The sequence below is a fragment of the Nanorana parkeri genome, unplaced genomic scaffold (assembly GCF_000935625.1).
Source record: "Nanorana parkeri isolate BGI_ZX_2015 unplaced genomic scaffold, ASM93562v1 scaffold1097, whole genome shotgun sequence".
Taxonomy (NCBI): Eukaryota; Metazoa; Chordata; class Amphibia; order Anura; family Dicroglossidae; genus Nanorana; species Nanorana parkeri.
This window is the reverse complement of record NW_017307365.1, coordinates 451,420-468,865: the sequence shown is the minus strand read 5'-3', so window position 1 is coordinate 468,865 and position 17,446 is coordinate 451,420. Positions and strand designations below refer to the sequence as shown.

General features: G+C 38.0%; 1 protein-coding gene across 2 annotated transcripts in view; it reads right to left on the bottom strand.

The window, feature by feature from the left end:
- Positions 1 to 12,764: 12,764 nt before the first annotated feature.
- CRTC1 (CREB regulated transcription coactivator 1) overlaps positions 12,765 to 17,446 on the bottom strand; it is a 134,543-nt gene continuing 129,861 nt past the window's right edge. For both annotated transcript variants that reach the window (XM_018567814.1, XM_018567815.1), the window contains 2 exons: positions 13,529 to 13,709; positions 12,765 to 13,384 (listed from right to left, as the gene is read on the bottom strand). In XM_018567814.1, the coding sequence (XP_018423316.1) occupies positions 13,173 to 13,384; positions 13,529 to 13,709 (393 nt within the window). In that variant the 3' untranslated portion in view covers positions 12,765 to 13,172. The remainder of the gene's footprint in view (positions 13,385 to 13,528; positions 13,710 to 17,446) is intronic.

The following is a 17,446-nucleotide window of genomic DNA, read 5'->3' as shown; positions in this document are numbered from 1 at the left end:
CAAAGGGTATATATATATATATATATATATATTGATTGGTTGGCAATACATTTGACATTGTAGAAAACACAATATTCAAGAGAGGAAGGTCCTTATGCCACACCCCAACAAATGACAGAGGCAAGAAACTGAATAAATGGGTTTTTAGGCAATGGAGACAAATTTAAATACTTTATTAAGAAACATATACAAAATTTTAAAAGCCACCTAAAATTGCATAGTAAGGGCTCATAGTAACCCATATACAGGTGAAACTCGAAAAATTAGAATATCGTGCAAAAGTTCATTTATTTCACTAATGCAACTTAGCCGTCTATCAGGAGATTTTGGAGCACTTCATGCTTTCTTCCGCAGATGAGCTCTATGGGGATGCTGACTTCATTTTCCAGCAGGACTTGGCACCTGCCCTGCCAAACATTTTCTGAGATTGTGGATCTGGGTTTTCATGAGCTGTAAGCCATAATCATCACAATTATGACAAATCACGGCTTGAATTATCTTGCTTTGCATGTAATGAGTCTATCTCATATATTAGTTTCACCTTTTAAGTTGCATTAGTGAAAAAAATGAACGTTTGCACGATATTCTAATTTTTAGAGTTTCACCTATAGAATCCATCAATTAATAAATGTAAATGCAAGCAAGTGTAATCAAGCGAAGGTCATATAGTTCTTATATGCAACAAAGGAGATGGTCAACACTGGGAAATGCACCTTAATGAGTTTCACCAAATTTGTGGCTTCCTCAGGACAATACAGTGAGTGTAGACCGAAATGACTAATCACAACTGCATTTGATTTGATGGGCTCAAAGCCAAAACAGGAAGTCCAGACAGATCGACCACCCTGGGAATGAAGCTAAAGATAGCTGCGCTCCCAGATCTGGGGCGATCCATCGCTGTGGTGTTTCCTGACGGTTGTAAAACCCCTCCTGCACCCCAGGGGAGTTGATCTGTCCAGACTTCTAGTTTTTGGAACGCAACTGTGATTGGTCATTTGGGTCTACACTCACTAGATCGTCCTCCTGAAGAAGCCACTAATTTGGAAAAACACATCAAGACACATTTCCCAGTATTGACCACCTTCTTTGTTGCATATAAGAACTATATAACCTTCACTTGATTACGCTTACATTAATTGATGTACTCTGTACGAGTCATTATGGGCTCAATGTAGTTGTATGTGGCTTTTAAGATTTTTTTTTTTTTAAATGTTTCCTAATAAAGTATTCTTATTTTAATAATAAAAACCCCTTTATTCAGTTTCTTGTTCCCGTTTAATTGGGACTCCCTATTCATATCAATACATTTGACATTGGTAGACCAGAATACAAAGAGGCTTAAAGTGTATTCCCACTTTTGCAGGCAAATTGGGATAACACTTGCTTTATAATCATTACATGCTCTCATTTTCAATAGTATAACAAAACAAAAAAAATGCTGCTTACACTTTATGTGCCCGTTTCTGAAAACTCCAAAGCTGAATTTTTCTCTGCTGTAAGGCAAGGGCACTGGGGAGTTAATGTTTACCACAATTAACCCAGACTGCACTGTGCTGGCAGATCTCATAAGCAGCTGTAAACTAGATTTGAATATTGTCCTAACAAGGGTTAAAGTTTAGCTTCTGCATTATATGTTAATGAGAGCAAACTTGGTATGTACCCAATCTTTGTATGGGGACAGACTATGAAATTGGTCAGCGTAGCTTGCAGTTCGCTGAAGGGCATGATCCTAGGAAACATCTTAATGTAAGAAATATAATAAATATATATATTTTTAGCTATTCAGTGTGAATGTGAACACACAGTGTTTTCTTCAAATTTGACTGTAAAATAGAAATACACTTTAACGACAAAGGTTTGTTATGTTGAAGGGAAAATATAAGCACATTATAATCTTTACCCCCCCCCCCCTCCCTATCAGCTCAGGCTCTAATTGTACGTGTACATCTTTGTACCCGTTTGATATAAACAAAGACTTTCTATGGATAAGGTGAAAGGATTAAAACCGCTGACAGGTTTACACCAGAACACCAGACACCAGAACAATAAAACAGGGTAATACAGATCACTAGACAGGAAGGCACAGTCATGAATAAAAACCTTGCAGCCTTTACAATTACCCACTAAAACAATGTTTATGTTGCCCTCTGTCCATACTTGAGAAAATTTCCATGAATTTCTTTGTCCTTCTGACTCGTATCACCCTATTGCGGGTTAGTAAATCTCCTTATCGAGAGCACAGAAAGAAACAGAAATCTGACAAAATGCCTAACCCAACGAAAACAATATTTGACTGGAGGAGTGGGTCTTTAAATTAAGCCTGTAAATTGAAAAATATTATGGCTGCCATTGCCAACGTTCCTCTAAGAAAAAAAATGCTTGTCGCCTTGCTGGTAAACTGGCTTCAGTACTTTGAGTCACCTAGAAAAGTGATAAGTTAGAAGCTCTTACGTACATCTAGGTAAGGGACTAGAAAATACTGAGTGCAAAAGGTCATCATTACAGCCAGCCAATTAGCATTTTTAGAAGAGGTCAGCAATGGAAGACTCATTTGATATTGTGTTTCCAATTAAAGCTTAGTCACAAAAAGTATTTCTGTAAACAAAAAAAAACAAAAAAGGAGAACTTTGGTATATTAGAACTCAAAAAGGAAAAAACTGTAAGGTTTACCTGAAGGATCAACAGCAATGTTTCTTTCCTTAAAGACATAGGCAAGCATTAGGACCAGTATATGAGATTCAAGACCATATAGATCTATGGAATATATTAATGTGCCTAAATGCTATATGTATAGGCAAATGTATCCACACCTATTGAATGCTTCAAGGGGCAGTCTGATTAGCTAGAAATGATGTAATTGCTAATTAACTTGTCCAACTGGTGATTGTTAGACTATATACGGTAGTACTATAATTAAAATGCCATAACTCATTAAGAACATTCACTTCGGCTTTTTTTTTTCTCCACGATCAGGTTAAAGGTGCATATACTAGATGTATTAGAGTGCCAGGAATGTATTTACCGAAAGGCACTTGTGGACTAGTGCCCAAGGCAGCAGGGTATGTGGAGACAGCACCAAAGCACAACCAATTGCAACCTAATTTCAACAGTGTGTTTGAGCATGTGCATAGGGGATTGAGCAGTGGCCATAGAGGAGTCATGAGACCTTAGGCAGCTTAAGGAATATACTAGATACCTCCTCCTCTTTAGGCTCAAATTTGATACAGCATACAGTTACAGACTAATGGTTGCTCAACAAATAAAGCAGAGACCATGTGCATTTCATGAGGTTATTGTAGTTTAAAGCAGAAATCTCCACCTGTTTCTGTCCCATCTGCTTCTGCCTCTGGGGTTTGGTGGCGCTATTCCAATTGTCTCTACTTCCCCTTCCCCCACTGTGTGCCTCTAAAGTTTAATTGAAGGGTATTGCGCAGGCATACTTCCCCGTTTGGTGGCACCCACCCTCCCACACCCGATCCACTGCGAATCATAGATACTGCCCCTAGACAACACAAAATGTCAATGCTGCTGTGTCTTGCACACTATTTTCATAGAACCAGTTTCATCTTTTTGACAAAGATCCTGCCCCTTCCTGCACACTGAAGGACCACTTATGCTGCTGACAGTGCACTGTATGCTGTTATGTTGTTCTTTATGTGTGAATGCAGTGTTGTTACTCAGTGAGTAGAACTGACTTGCTGCATTCCTTATTACATTAGATAAAGAGTGCGGTGTTATACACTTGAATTGAAGGCTAGCTCAGACTAGCTCAGACTAGCTCAGACTAGCTCGTTATGCCATGCAGCATGATCTGGACTACAAACACATTCCTGTAAAATGTAAATCAATGTTGTAGTGGGCATAACATTAGTGATGTGCTGGCTCCACCTGAATCCCCCCACCAACCAGTGCAAAGCAGGATAAGAGAGAGACCAAGGATGGTGTTTTTTTCTATCCAGTTTCAAGGTAGAAGACCTCAGATAAAAATAGGGGGGTAAAAAGATAGATTGCTGCACACAGTAGAATACATTTTTGTTTTAATGATAACTGATGTGTGGACCTTGCACGCTTTGGCATCATGCATGTTTCTGTGTGAAACTCTCTAAATACAGACTTGGTTGGTATAGGAGGGCAACTAAACAAAATAATGGATGTAAATGTCAGTGGAAAAAAAGGTCAGGACTTTATAATGCAGCATATATTGTTCTGCTTTAAAATATATTAATATGTGTATAAAATCTCTATTACATCTGTCCTAAAATAAACCATGCCATGGCCCAGAGAGAAAACCTGGCTGTAATTTTTGTCTGTTTGCTAGAACACCACAGGCAACAAATATAGACACAATTGGCAACAAGCCTAGTGACTGCATAGTTTCAAACAAAAAGGATAGGAAATGATCTTCATATATATTGAAAGGAGAGTTCATGCTATATTATTTTGAAGTATTAGAATGTAATAGACCATTTTGAAAGGTGTTGGTTATCAAATACATCTTTAGCATAGAGGAAGGCAGAACATAACTTGCTCTGTCACCGTTTTATGGTTAAAACACAAATGACTAATTTAAAGCAAAGGACTGCACTTTTTTTTTTTTAATTCGCTTTGCTTCTCACTGCAAAAGACTTTGGGAAGAGGCAAAGTTAGCAACAGCTGTAGATTCAGTTGGTAGAAATCACAACACTCCTTGAATGTCAAGAATCAAGTTGACATCAGGTCAATGACTGACATGGCTTTTTTTTTTTTTGCTTGAACTACATCCTTAAGATAGCCGCCCACATTACAATCTGATTATACGACCTTTGTACAATCTTCTTTAGATTTACTAAAAGTTTTGTAGTACAAAAACCTGTCTAAATATTCCATTAAGTGTATATTTTAATGGGTAGACCCCCCTTCTTCCTAGCTGTTGGTCATAGATAAAGCAGATGGAGCTATTTGATTGTAATGTGTGTCAGTAGCTTTGGACATGTGCTAATTTGAGAGAAGAAAAACCTGTTTAAATGTTGTCGGAAGTAACTGCACCACCAAATTTCATCAGATAGGGTGGATTATGGGCGAGTGTTGGCTACAAGAGATGCTACATGTCAGCTTATGACAGTAACACACATAGTTAACAGGACGTGCCAAATTTCCAATGAACTGCTGATAGGCATCTTAGCAGTCCTTGAAGAGCCCATGATAGTAGATCGTCAAACAGGCAAGACATTTTTACATGTTTACATCCAAAATGGTCATAATTACTCATGAAGGCTCAAGATTTGTTTTTTGTTTTTTTATTAAAAAATATCAAATAGTAGATTTATAGTAAAAGCATGAACCACCTTCAGAACAGTGGGAACACCTATAATTTTGGCTATGGTGCTAGTAAACAAAGTACTTTTTATTTCTTGCACCAATGAGATTAATAACCAAGAGTACTTACATCTTCAAGCTCACTAAAAAGCACTGGTAGTCTGTACACAAACATTCCTGTGATGTGACTGGATTACCTATTTACAAACTACAGGTGAAACTCGAATAATTAGAATATCGTGCAAAAGTAATTGCAGTAAGTGCTGCAAAAGGGGCCCAAACCAAGTACTGAGTACATTTGCATGCTTGTACTTTTCAGGTCTGATATTGTTCTATGTACAATCCTTGTTTTATTGATTGCATGTAATAATCTACTTTTTTGAGGTTGTGGATTTGGGGTTTTCATGAGCTGTAAGCCATAATCATCACAATTATGACAAATCACGGCTTGAATTATCTTGCTTTGCATGTAATGAGTCTATCTCATATATTAGTTTCACCTTTTAAGTTGCATTAGTGAAATAAATGAACTTTGCACGATATTCTAATTATTCGAGTTTCACCTGTATACAGTCAAACACACTGAACTTGCATACAAATATGGCCAATTAAATATTTGCAGCACTGCTACACACAGAAATTGCAAACAACATTTTTTGAATATACCGATAGATGGCATTTGATCTGTGAAAGTTCACATACTAGGTTCCCATTTATCTAGGTGGTTTATGCTCTGAGATCGATTTCCACTTCAGGTCCCGTACTATTAGACTGCAGTCTCCAATCTCACCTGTCTTAGTCTAAAAGGAAGCAGAAAGGTTCTTGCCGATAGAAGGCTAATATAAACCTGGATTAATAATTAAAGTTCTGGATCCAATGAGTTACATGGTATACTTTCACAGAAACCAATTTTTTGATGTTTGATGGATGAATAAAAGTCCTTAATTAAGAATTTTGTTGCCGACATGAGCAATCTTTGAGAGATTTCTGGTAATATCAGATTAAAGTAAAAACATGTTGGGATCAGCACCAAAAGGAGACACCAACCCCTGAATAATTTCATAAATAACAACCAAAAGAGAATGGGGCTTTTTAGGTGACTTCTAGACAATGCAAAGAGATGCAGCTATATATAATGACACGTAGCTCATTTCATAATAAATATTTAATAAAATATAGATTAATATCCTGGCTAGAAAACATTGAATTCATAAAACGTAACACAATCATTAATGACAAGACCACATTACATGTGTAATCAGCATAACACCTCTAGGATCCCGTACAGATTTGTATAATGCACTAATGCAATGTGCATTATACAAATCTGTACGAGATCCTAGAGGTGTTATGCTGATTACACATGTAATGTGGTCTTGTCATTAATGATTGTGTTACTTTGTACCCGTTTGATATAAACAAAGACTTTCTATGGATAAGGTGAAAGGATTAAAACCGCTGACAGGTTTACACCAGAACACCAGACACCAGAACAATAAAACAGGGTAATACAGATCACTAGACAGGAAGGCACAGTCATGAATAAAAACCTTGCAGCCTTTACAATTACCCACTAAAACAATGTTTATGTTGCCCTCTGTCCATACTTGAGAAAATTTCCATGAATTTCTTTGTCCTTCTGACTCGTATCACCCTATTGCGGGTTAGTAAATCTCCTTATCGAGAGCACAGAAAGAAACAGAAATCTGACAAAATGCCTAACCCAACGAAAACAATATTTGACTGGAGGAGTGGGTCTTTAAATTAAGCCTGTAAATTGAAAAATATTATGGCTGCCATTGCCAACGTTCCTCTAAGAAAAAAAATGCTTGTCGCCTTGCTGGTAAACTGGCTTCAGTACTTTGAGTCACCTAGAAAAGTGATAAGTTAGAAGCTCTTACGTACATCTAGGTAAGGGACTAGAAAATACTGAGTGCAAAAGGTCATCATTACAGCCAGCCAATTAGCATTTTTAGAAGAGGTCAGCAATGGAAGACTCATTTGATATTGTGTTTCCAATTAAAGCTTAGTCACAAAAAGTATTTCTGTAAACAAAAAAAAACAAAAAAGGAGAACTTTGGTATATTAGAACTCAAAAAGGAAAAAACTGTAAGGTTTACCTGAAGGATCAACAGCAATGTTTCTTTCCTTAAAGACATAGGCAAGCATTAGGACCAGTATATGAGATTCAAGACCATATAGATCTATGGAATATATTAATGTGCCTAAATGCTATATGTATAGGCAAATGTATCCACACCTATTGAATGCTTCAAGGGGCAGTCTGATTAGCTAGAAATGATGTAATTGCTAATTAACTTGTCCAACTGGTGATTGTTAGACTATATACGGTAGTACTATAATTAAAATGCCATAACTCATTAAGAACATTCACTTCGGCTTTTTTTTTTCTCCACGATCAGGTTAAAGGTGCATATACTAGATGTATTAGAGTGCCAGGAATGTATTTACCGAAAGGCACTTGTGGACTAGTGCCCAAGGCAGCAGGGTATGTGGAGACAGCACCAAAGCACAACCAATTGCAACCTAATTTCAACAGTGTGTTTGAGCATGTGCATAGGGGATTGAGCAGTGGCCATAGAGGAGTCATGAGACCTTAGGCAGCTTAAGGAATATACTAGATACCTCCTCCTCTTTAGGCTCAAATTTGATACAGCATACAGTTACAGACTAATGGTTGCTCAACAAATAAAGCAGAGACCATGTGCATTTCATGAGGTTATTGTAGTTTAAAGCAGAAATCTCCACCTGTTTCTGTCCCATCTGCTTCTGCCTCTGGGGTTTGGTGGCGCTATTCCAATTGTCTCTACTTCCCCTTCCCCCACTGTGTGCCTCTAAAGTTTAATTGAAGGGTATTGCGCAGGCATACTTCCCCGTTTGGTGGCACCCACCCTCCCACACCCGATCCACTGCGAATCATAGATACTGCCCCTAGACAACACAAAATGTCAATGCTGCTGTGTCTTGCACACTATTTTCATAGAACCAGTTTCATCTTTTTGACAAAGATCCTGCCCCTTCCTGCACACTGAAGGACCACTTATGCTGCTGACAGTGCACTGTATGCTGTTATGTTGTTCTTTATGTGTGAATGCAGTGTTGTTACTCAGTGAGTAGAACTGACTTGCTGCATTCCTTATTACATTAGATAAAGAGTGCGGTGTTATACACTTGAATTGAAGGCTAGCTCAGACTAGCTCAGACTAGCTCAGACTAGCTCGTTATGCCATGCAGCATGATCTGGACTACAAACACATTCCTGTAAAATGTAAATCAATGTTGTAGTGGGCATAACATTAGTGATGTGCTGGCTCCACCTGAATCCCCCCACCAACCAGTGCAAAGCAGGATAAGAGAGAGACCAAGGATGGTGTTTTTTTCTATCCAGTTTCAAGGTAGAAGACCTCAGATAAAAATAGGGGGGTAAAAAGATAGATTGCTGCACACAGTAGAATACATTTTTGTTTTAATGATAACTGATGTGTGGACCTTGCACGCTTTGGCATCATGCATGTTTCTGTGTGAAACTCTCTAAATACAGACTTGGTTGGTATAGGAGGGCAACTAAACAAAATAATGGATGTAAATGTCAGTGGAAAAAAAGGTCAGGACTTTATAATGCAGCATATATTGTTCTGCTTTAAAATATATTAATATGTGTATAAAATCTCTATTACATCTGTCCTAAAATAAACCATGCCATGGCCCAGAGAGAAAACCTGGCTGTAATTTTTGTCTGTTTGCTAGAACACCACAGGCAACAAATATAGACACAATTGGCAACAAGCCTAGTGACTGCATAGTTTCAAACAAAAAGGATAGGAAATGATCTTCATATATATTGAAAGGAGAGTTCATGCTATATTATTTTGAAGTATTAGAATGTAATAGACCATTTTGAAAGGTGTTGGTTATCAAATACATCTTTAGCATAGAGGAAGGCAGAACATAACTTGCTCTGTCACCGTTTTATGGTTAAAACACAAATGACTAATTTAAAGCAAAGGACTGCACTTTTTTTTTTTTAATTCGCTTTGCTTCTCACTGCAAAAGACTTTGGGAAGAGGCAAAGTTAGCAACAGCTGTAGATTCAGTTGGTAGAAATCACAACACTCCTTGAATGTCAAGAATCAAGTTGACATCAGGTCAATGACTGACATGGCTTTTTTTTTTTTTGCTTGAACTACATCCTTAAGATAGCCGCCCACATTACAATCTGATTATACGACCTTTGTACAATCTTCTTTAGATTTACTAAAAGTTTTGTAGTACAAAAACCTGTCTAAATATTCCATTAAGTGTATATTTTAATGGGTAGACCCCCCTTCTTCCTAGCTGTTGGTCATAGATAAAGCAGATGGAGCTATTTGATTGTAATGTGTGTCAGTAGCTTTGGACATGTGCTAATTTGAGAGAAGAAAAACCTGTTTAAATGTTGTCGGAAGTAACTGCACCACCAAATTTCATCAGATAGGGTGGATTATGGGCGAGTGTTGGCTACAAGAGATGCTACATGTCAGCTTATGACAGTAACACACATAGTTAACAGGACGTGCCAAATTTCCAATGAACTGCTGATAGGCATCTTAGCAGTCCTTGAAGAGCCCATGATAGTAGATCGTCAAACAGGCAAGACATTTTTACATGTTTACATCCAAAATGGTCATAATTACTCATGAAGGCTCAAGATTTGTTTTTTGTTTTTTTATTAAAAAACATCAAATAGTAGATTTATAGTAAAAGCATGAACCACCTTCAGAACAGTGGGAACACCTATAATTTTGGCTATGGTGCTAGTAAACAAAGTACTTTTTATTTCTTGCACCAATGAGATTAATAACCAAGAGTACTTACATCTTCAAGCTCACTAAAAAGCACTGGTAGTCTGTACACAAACATTCCTGTGATGTGACTGGATTACCTATTTACAAACTACAGGTGAAACTCGAATAATTAGAATATCGTGCAAAAGTAATTGCAGTAAGTGCTGCAAAAGGGGCCCAAACCAAGTACTGAGTACATTTGCATGCTTGTACTTTTCAGGTCTGATATTGTTCTATGTACAATCCTTGTTTTATTGATTGCATGTAATAATCTACTTTTTTGAGGTTGTGGATTTGGGGTTTTCATGAGCTGTAAGCCATAATCATCACAATTATGACAAATCACGGCTTGAATTATCTTGCTTTGCATGTAATGAGTCTATCTCATATATTAGTTTCACCTTTTAAGTTGCATTAGTGAAATAAATGAACTTTGCACGATATTCTAATTATTCGAGTTTCACCTGTATACAGTCAAACACACTGAACTTGCATACAAATATGGCCAATTAAATATTTGCAGCACTGCTACACACAGAAATTGCAAACAACATTTTTTGAATATACCGATAGATGGCATTTGATCTGTGAAAGTTCACATACTAGGTTCCCATTTATCTAGGTGGTTTATGCTCAGAGATCGATTTCCACTGCAGGTCCCGTACTATTAGACTGCAGTCTCCAATCTCACCTGTCTTAGTCTAAAAGGAAGCAGAAAGGTTCTTGCCGATAGAAGGCTAATATAAACCTGGATTAATAATTAAAGTTCTGGATCCAATGAGTTACATGGTATACTTTCACAGAAACCAATTTTTTGATGTTTGATGGATGAATAAAAGTCCTTAATTAAGAATTTTGTTGCCGACATGAGCAATCTTTGAGAGATTTCTGGTAATATCAGATTAAAGTAAAAACATGTTGGGATCAGCACCAAAAGGAGACACCAACCCCTGAATAATTTCATAAATAACAACCAAAAGAGAATGGGGCTTTTTAGGTGACTTCTAGACAATGCAAAGAGATGCAGCTATATATAATGACACGTAGCTCATTTCATAATAAATATTTAATAAAATATAGATTAATATCCTGGCTAGAAAACATTGAATTCATAAAACGTAACACAATCATTAATGACAAGACCACATTACATGTGTAATCAGCATAACACCTCTAGGATCCCGTACAGATTTGTATAATGCACTAATGCAATGTGCATTATACAAATCTGTACGAGATCCTAGAGGTGTTATGCTGATTACACATGTAATGTGGTCTTGTCATTAATGATTGTGTTACGTTTTATGAATTCAATGTTTTCTAGCCAGGATATTAATCTATATTTTATTAAATATTTATTATGAAATGAGCTACGTGTCATTATATATAGCTGCATCTCTTTGCATTGTCTAGAAGTCACCTAAAAAGCCCCATTCTCTTTGGTTGTTATTTATGAAAATATCAGATTAAAAGCAGTAGACTAAAAAGTGATGCAAGGCCCCTTGATAAAGTTAATTTGTTACTTTTGCTGTAACCATAAAAATAGATGTTATAACCTTCCAAATGTTATGTTTTCCATTAGCAGTAGCATTTTTGTTCTAATGCTACATGAATATAAATTCAAAAACACATATAATCCATACACTATGATCTCACAGCTTTTTACAAAACTAGTAGCTGCCTTTACCCTGTTTGGCAGAAGTAACTTTTGTTTCTGGACATTTCTAACTCTTTTTAAAAACATTATTTTGTTGGCAGTGAAATTCATTTAGGTCAAAACCTAGTAACATGGATTTTTGGTTGCAAATATTTTGCTATGTGAATGCACTTGTGATATACGCTATGTCAATGCAAAACACAGTTTGGAAAGCCAGCTAACACTGACCAAGATATCCTGCCCAGAACTTTTTTCATAATGATAGAGTAACAAACACTATTTGAATTCAGATGAGAAAAGCGAGTTACAATAAAACATGCAGAGGCAAGCTCTGTTGGTTTTATTTGCAAAAAAAGGTAATAAAACGGTATTACACTGCTGTATCCACTCTGCAACATGTAGAAGCAAGACTGGCACAGTCATTAATTGATAAGTTCTGTTTGCTGCCTTTTTTTTTTTGTGATTATTCAATGGGAGCATAGTATATCAAGGTTAAGCACATTACATATTTTCTAGAGTGAATGACATGGTTAATAACATTTATACTGCATTCCCTTTTAAGTAACCGTGATAACTGATTTTCCAGTTTGCATAAAGATCTAAAAATTGCTGAATGCTTTAGTTGGCAAGATATCATCACACTCTGTATGTTTAAAACAAATACAAAAATAAAATAAATACTAAAACGTTTGCGGACAGGCTTTCTGGGAGCAATACAGCCAACAACAAAGAAATGTCAAATTAAAATATATCATTCTTATATGTGGAGTGAGAGAAAAAAAACTTGTAGAATCTGTCATGCACGGTGCAGATGGCAAACTTTATTGTCTCTTCTGGGCACCATACTTGTGTCTGCGGATGGCTGAAACAACCATTGCATTTATACTAGCTTTTGTAATTCACGTGGATTGCCTGAAGGACTAATGGCAAATTTTCAATGACAATGAATAGAACCACCAGGAAACCCAGAAATCTTTTCTTTATGGTCCAGCCTTCCATTTACCCCTTTTTTTAAATCTGAATGCAGCAATGTATCTTTTTGTTAAGGCCTTCCCATAACTGCAGCTTTCATTTTCTAGTCTCAGTCAAGATAATTCTAATGCCAAATATAGTGGACAATTCTGCACAACGAAAAGGTTCGTGATGAAAATATATATGTAGTCCTTCATCCGGCTGCAATGAGTGAATTACAAGGTCTAAACATGGTGCACAATGATGGATTTGTAGCATTGCAAGCTTGGGACAACAAGATTTTACTCATTGCACATCACAGAGCGATACTGCTCAGCAGTTGCCATGAAAATGGCTGACCTGCTGACCTTTTATGCTCAGCTGGGGAAGCGGGCATCATATTTTTGAATGTGAGAATATACAGTCTACAGTCGGTCCATCCTGAAAGTGTCTTCGGTGGCAGGGTCAGCCAAGACCATGTCTGGATCATTTAGCATGTGCAGTCCATCCAATGTCAAAGGGTCAATTTTCAGTTCATCCAAAGGAAACTGCGAATCAGAATCAAAGCACACATCTCCTACACCAACCAATGTACTGGTAAGTTCTTTTGATAAACTTGGTGGGGACTCCCCTGTAACTGTAACAAAAAAAAAAAAACAATGCGTATTTTTATAATCACTCAAATATTATCAAATGTAACATGCAACTATCACATGAAACTCACCTACACTAATGGGGACAGCATGCAAAAAGCACAGACTTGGTGAAAGAGAATACATACCTGTGAGAATGATGTTGGGTATGTTGCTGTGACTGGAATAATTTAGCTGCTGCGAGTCCTGTAAGCTACCATGACTGCTTGTAAGTCCCATCATAGCTGCCTGAGAGTAGTTAAGGGTTGAGCAAGGACTGTACAGACTGTTGGAGCTAATTGCATTTTCAATCATATTAAACTGCTCAAGCTGCAAAAAAAGAAAAAGTGATGATTCTAAACAGAACACATTTCTTAAGGCACCATGCCTTAAATAAGATTATGTTCAAATGTCACACAAGTACCCAAAAGCATCTGAAAATACCTTTAAAATTCTCCAACAGATTTTAGGGAGCGCTTTCACCAAAAGCAAATGTACACATGCTTTGGACCTTAACTTCTTTAAAGGAGAACTATGAGGTGAGTGCTTTTCACTCACCTCATAGTTCTAGCCGACCTGTGACAATGAGACTGTCACAGGTCGGCTCAGTAGATCGGGAGGTGAGCGAACACATACCGGGTTCGCTCACCTCTCGATCCTGTCACGGCTCTCTGCCGTGACAGGGGGAGGGGCTGGATTCCCCTCTCCCCGCTCCGCCAGCGCTGTCTGGCGGAACGGACGGGGGAGGGGGCGGGTTCAGCTGGCTCTGCCTCTAGATAGGCAGAGCCAGCTGTCACTCACGCAGCTGGGCGGATCCCGTCATCTACGTCGGGATCCACTCCGGCGTCTCAGTATACCGCGAGCTGCAGCTCGCGGTATACTGAGCTTAGGGTAACGGGAGGACGCTAGTTTGTATCCTCCCGTTACCCTAAGGAGAACTATGGGGAAAAACATTTACCCCATAGTTCTCCTTTAACTTCTGAAACTAAATCCTGCTCCCCAACAGAACTGCATCTTCATCTGCTATTTAAAATTTAGAACAAGAGTGTCCAATGGTTGTTCAGGTTTTTGTACTGTGCTTTTAAATAGTGGACCATGGCTACATTTTAATTTAGAACATATTGGCTTACTATATGTGGCACCATATCCAGTATGAGGGTCCCTCCTATAACTGTTTAATGGATTAATAGGTACTTGCATGCACATTTTGGTGCTTGTTCTTCAACCATGTTATTAGTTGAAGTAGTATTAAACTCTCAACTCTTTATTCAATAACGAATCCATATATTGTCCAGCAAGGTATTTCTTTATATTTTTGCCTAAACACTTACTGTCATCATGTTTACGAACAGCTCCAACTCTCTCAGTTCAGCTTCCCTGAACTTTCTGTCCAGTGCAAAATCACAAGGGACAGAGCAATCACCAGCAGCCATCCGTCTACTAGCTTGGAGAATGGAAGAGTAAGAAGGGAGTAAGAAAGAAGTGGGGAGTGGAGGGGTTGTGACTTGCATTGCTGTGCCTGTGTGTTTGTGGAGACGCACACAAGGGTGACTGCATAGAACTCTGCAAGGAAAAGGCACAACCCTAAAACAGGATAGCAGGGCCAGTGCTCAAGGGACAAGCTGATTCTGCAGGAAACTACAACTTTTAAATATCAAGGAGCAGCATCCATTGTGATTTCACAAGCGATTTCATCAGCATTTCAAATAGCTTAAAAGCCTTTTGACTGTAATAGCTGTTTAATATACTAATATGCAAGTGACAGGTTTGCTTTAGATAAGAAATGATTTACATATCCATGACAACAGTAAAAAGGGACATCACTGACCTCTCAAGCTGCATGTACTGTGAAGTAATTCACCCTCAAAAAATGCCAACAGACAAAGTTTCAGTTGGTATCTGTGCATCCCTTAAAGAAACACCAGGCACTTGGAAGCTGCTAGAAACCAAGTACCAGATACCTTTTCTACTACTAGATAAAAGTTAGGAGACAGCTGTCATTTTTATAGAGGATTGGCTACATGGCTCCTGGGATTTGTGCATCCCTGTTTTAACCACTTGCCATCCGCCCGTTGTAAAAAAACGGACGGAGTAGCCCTCCCGCAGGGTACTGGGCTGCGGCGATAAATTTTAGTACCCCAAGACACAGGAGAACCAGCCCTCTCTCTTTCCTTGTTTTGTTCCTCTGTCTGCCATGCCTCGACCCTGGACATTCATACGGTCTGTCCCATTGTCCCGTCTTCACTGTTGCTCCATTCCTAGTTGGTACACTCCTCCATTAGGCCCCCTCGAATCCTACGATGACGCATTCTATGTTTGTCTTGGTGTTTGTCCTCTTTTCTCTTTCTGTAAATTGCCACTCAGTTTATGGTTTGTTAGATGGTGGCTATACTGACCTTTGGATGATGACATATTTGCATACCTTCTTTGTCACCCTGCATATATCTGTAACCTTATATAACATTTGATCTATATTATACTGGATTTGTTTCGGGTTACTAAGAGATCCTTTTTACTGAGATGTCTTTTCCATATGTATATGCTTCAAAACCTTAATAATAATTACATGCATAAAAAAAACAAAAATAATTTTTTGTACAATTTTAAGGCTTGACATGTTTGGTGTCTTTTTACCCGACATTAATAAAAATGTAGAAATGTCACCAGCACACCAATCCTTTTAAGATAGCAAAAGCTTCATTTATTGAAGTTTTTTGTCATATGACCAAACAAGCGCTTTTGGGACCGCGCAGGGTCCCTTCATCAGGCTTTAGCATTGACAAAATGTTGTTCTGCCCCGGGCGACTGTAACTCTGGTTACGCCACTGCAGGGCACGTAAAGTCATATATGTCTAACATGGCACAAACTTAGTTTTCTGGAAAGCTCTATACCAGCTGATTTGGCAACGATAATAGTACAATGTTTTTTTTATCCATGTTGTTTGGGAAACATAATAAACCTATGGTGCGTCTTTCTCAAATTTGATTGGTTTGGTCATATGACAAAAAACTTCAATAAATGAAGCTTTTGCTATCTTAAAAGGATTGGTGTGCTGGTGACATTTCTACATTTTTGCTGACATTCGCGGTGCCATCCGCGGTCACTGCGAGCACCCCCCACTACAAGGGACATATCGGTAAGGAGTGCGACAAGGATAGTACTTACTTTTTACCCGACATGACCCCGTCTTTTATATTTTACCAAAAAATTGGGTAATAATAAATGTTTTATCATTTAATATACGGGAAACTTGTTTTTTTTAAAATTTCGGTCATTTTTCCTTAATATAGTAAAAAAATAAAAACCCCAGTGGTGAATAAATACCACCAAAAGAAAGCTCTATCTGTCCTCAAAAAAGGGTATAAAATTAATTTCAGTACAGCGTTGCATGACGGAATAAATGTCAAAGCAAAGTACCGCAGCGCTGAATACTGAAAAATGGCCTGGATGGGAAGGGGGTTTAACACCGCGGATGTCAACTGTTTAATGTATGATTTGTTTAATATATATATGTGGGATGCACTGATACCATTTTTTCCAGACCAAGTACAAGTACTGATACTTGTCCAAGTACTCACAGATATCAATTACCGATACCTTTTTGTTTAATGTCATGCGATAGTTTTTCCAAAACAATACAGACTAATGATTTTAAGACATTGGTGAAGCGCCCGGAGCCAGTCACAGCTACAACCCTGTTAGTTCTCGTGAAAATGCCAAGTATAGGTACGGGTATCTGTGCGTCCCTAGTTTCGTTACATTAGAAACCAGGCAGGTTGCCAAGATTCTGCTTCCATATTAAGTAAAGGGAAAAGATGATGTGATTTTAGTGCCTTGGTTGTGAATTTTAAAGATGAATTTCTCCACAGTTCTTATAGCTGCAGAGGTGAATGAGGCCTTGTTTCAAAGTGTTTTCACACCTTGTTCAGAACAACTGGATTTTTATCTTACTTGTAAAACTTGTTTCTTGGTTTACATCGCAGGACACAGGGAGTTGAATTCTTTAACCACTGAGACAAAGGCATGCCAACAGAGGGGCAGGCAACATATCAAACAATGGCTAACA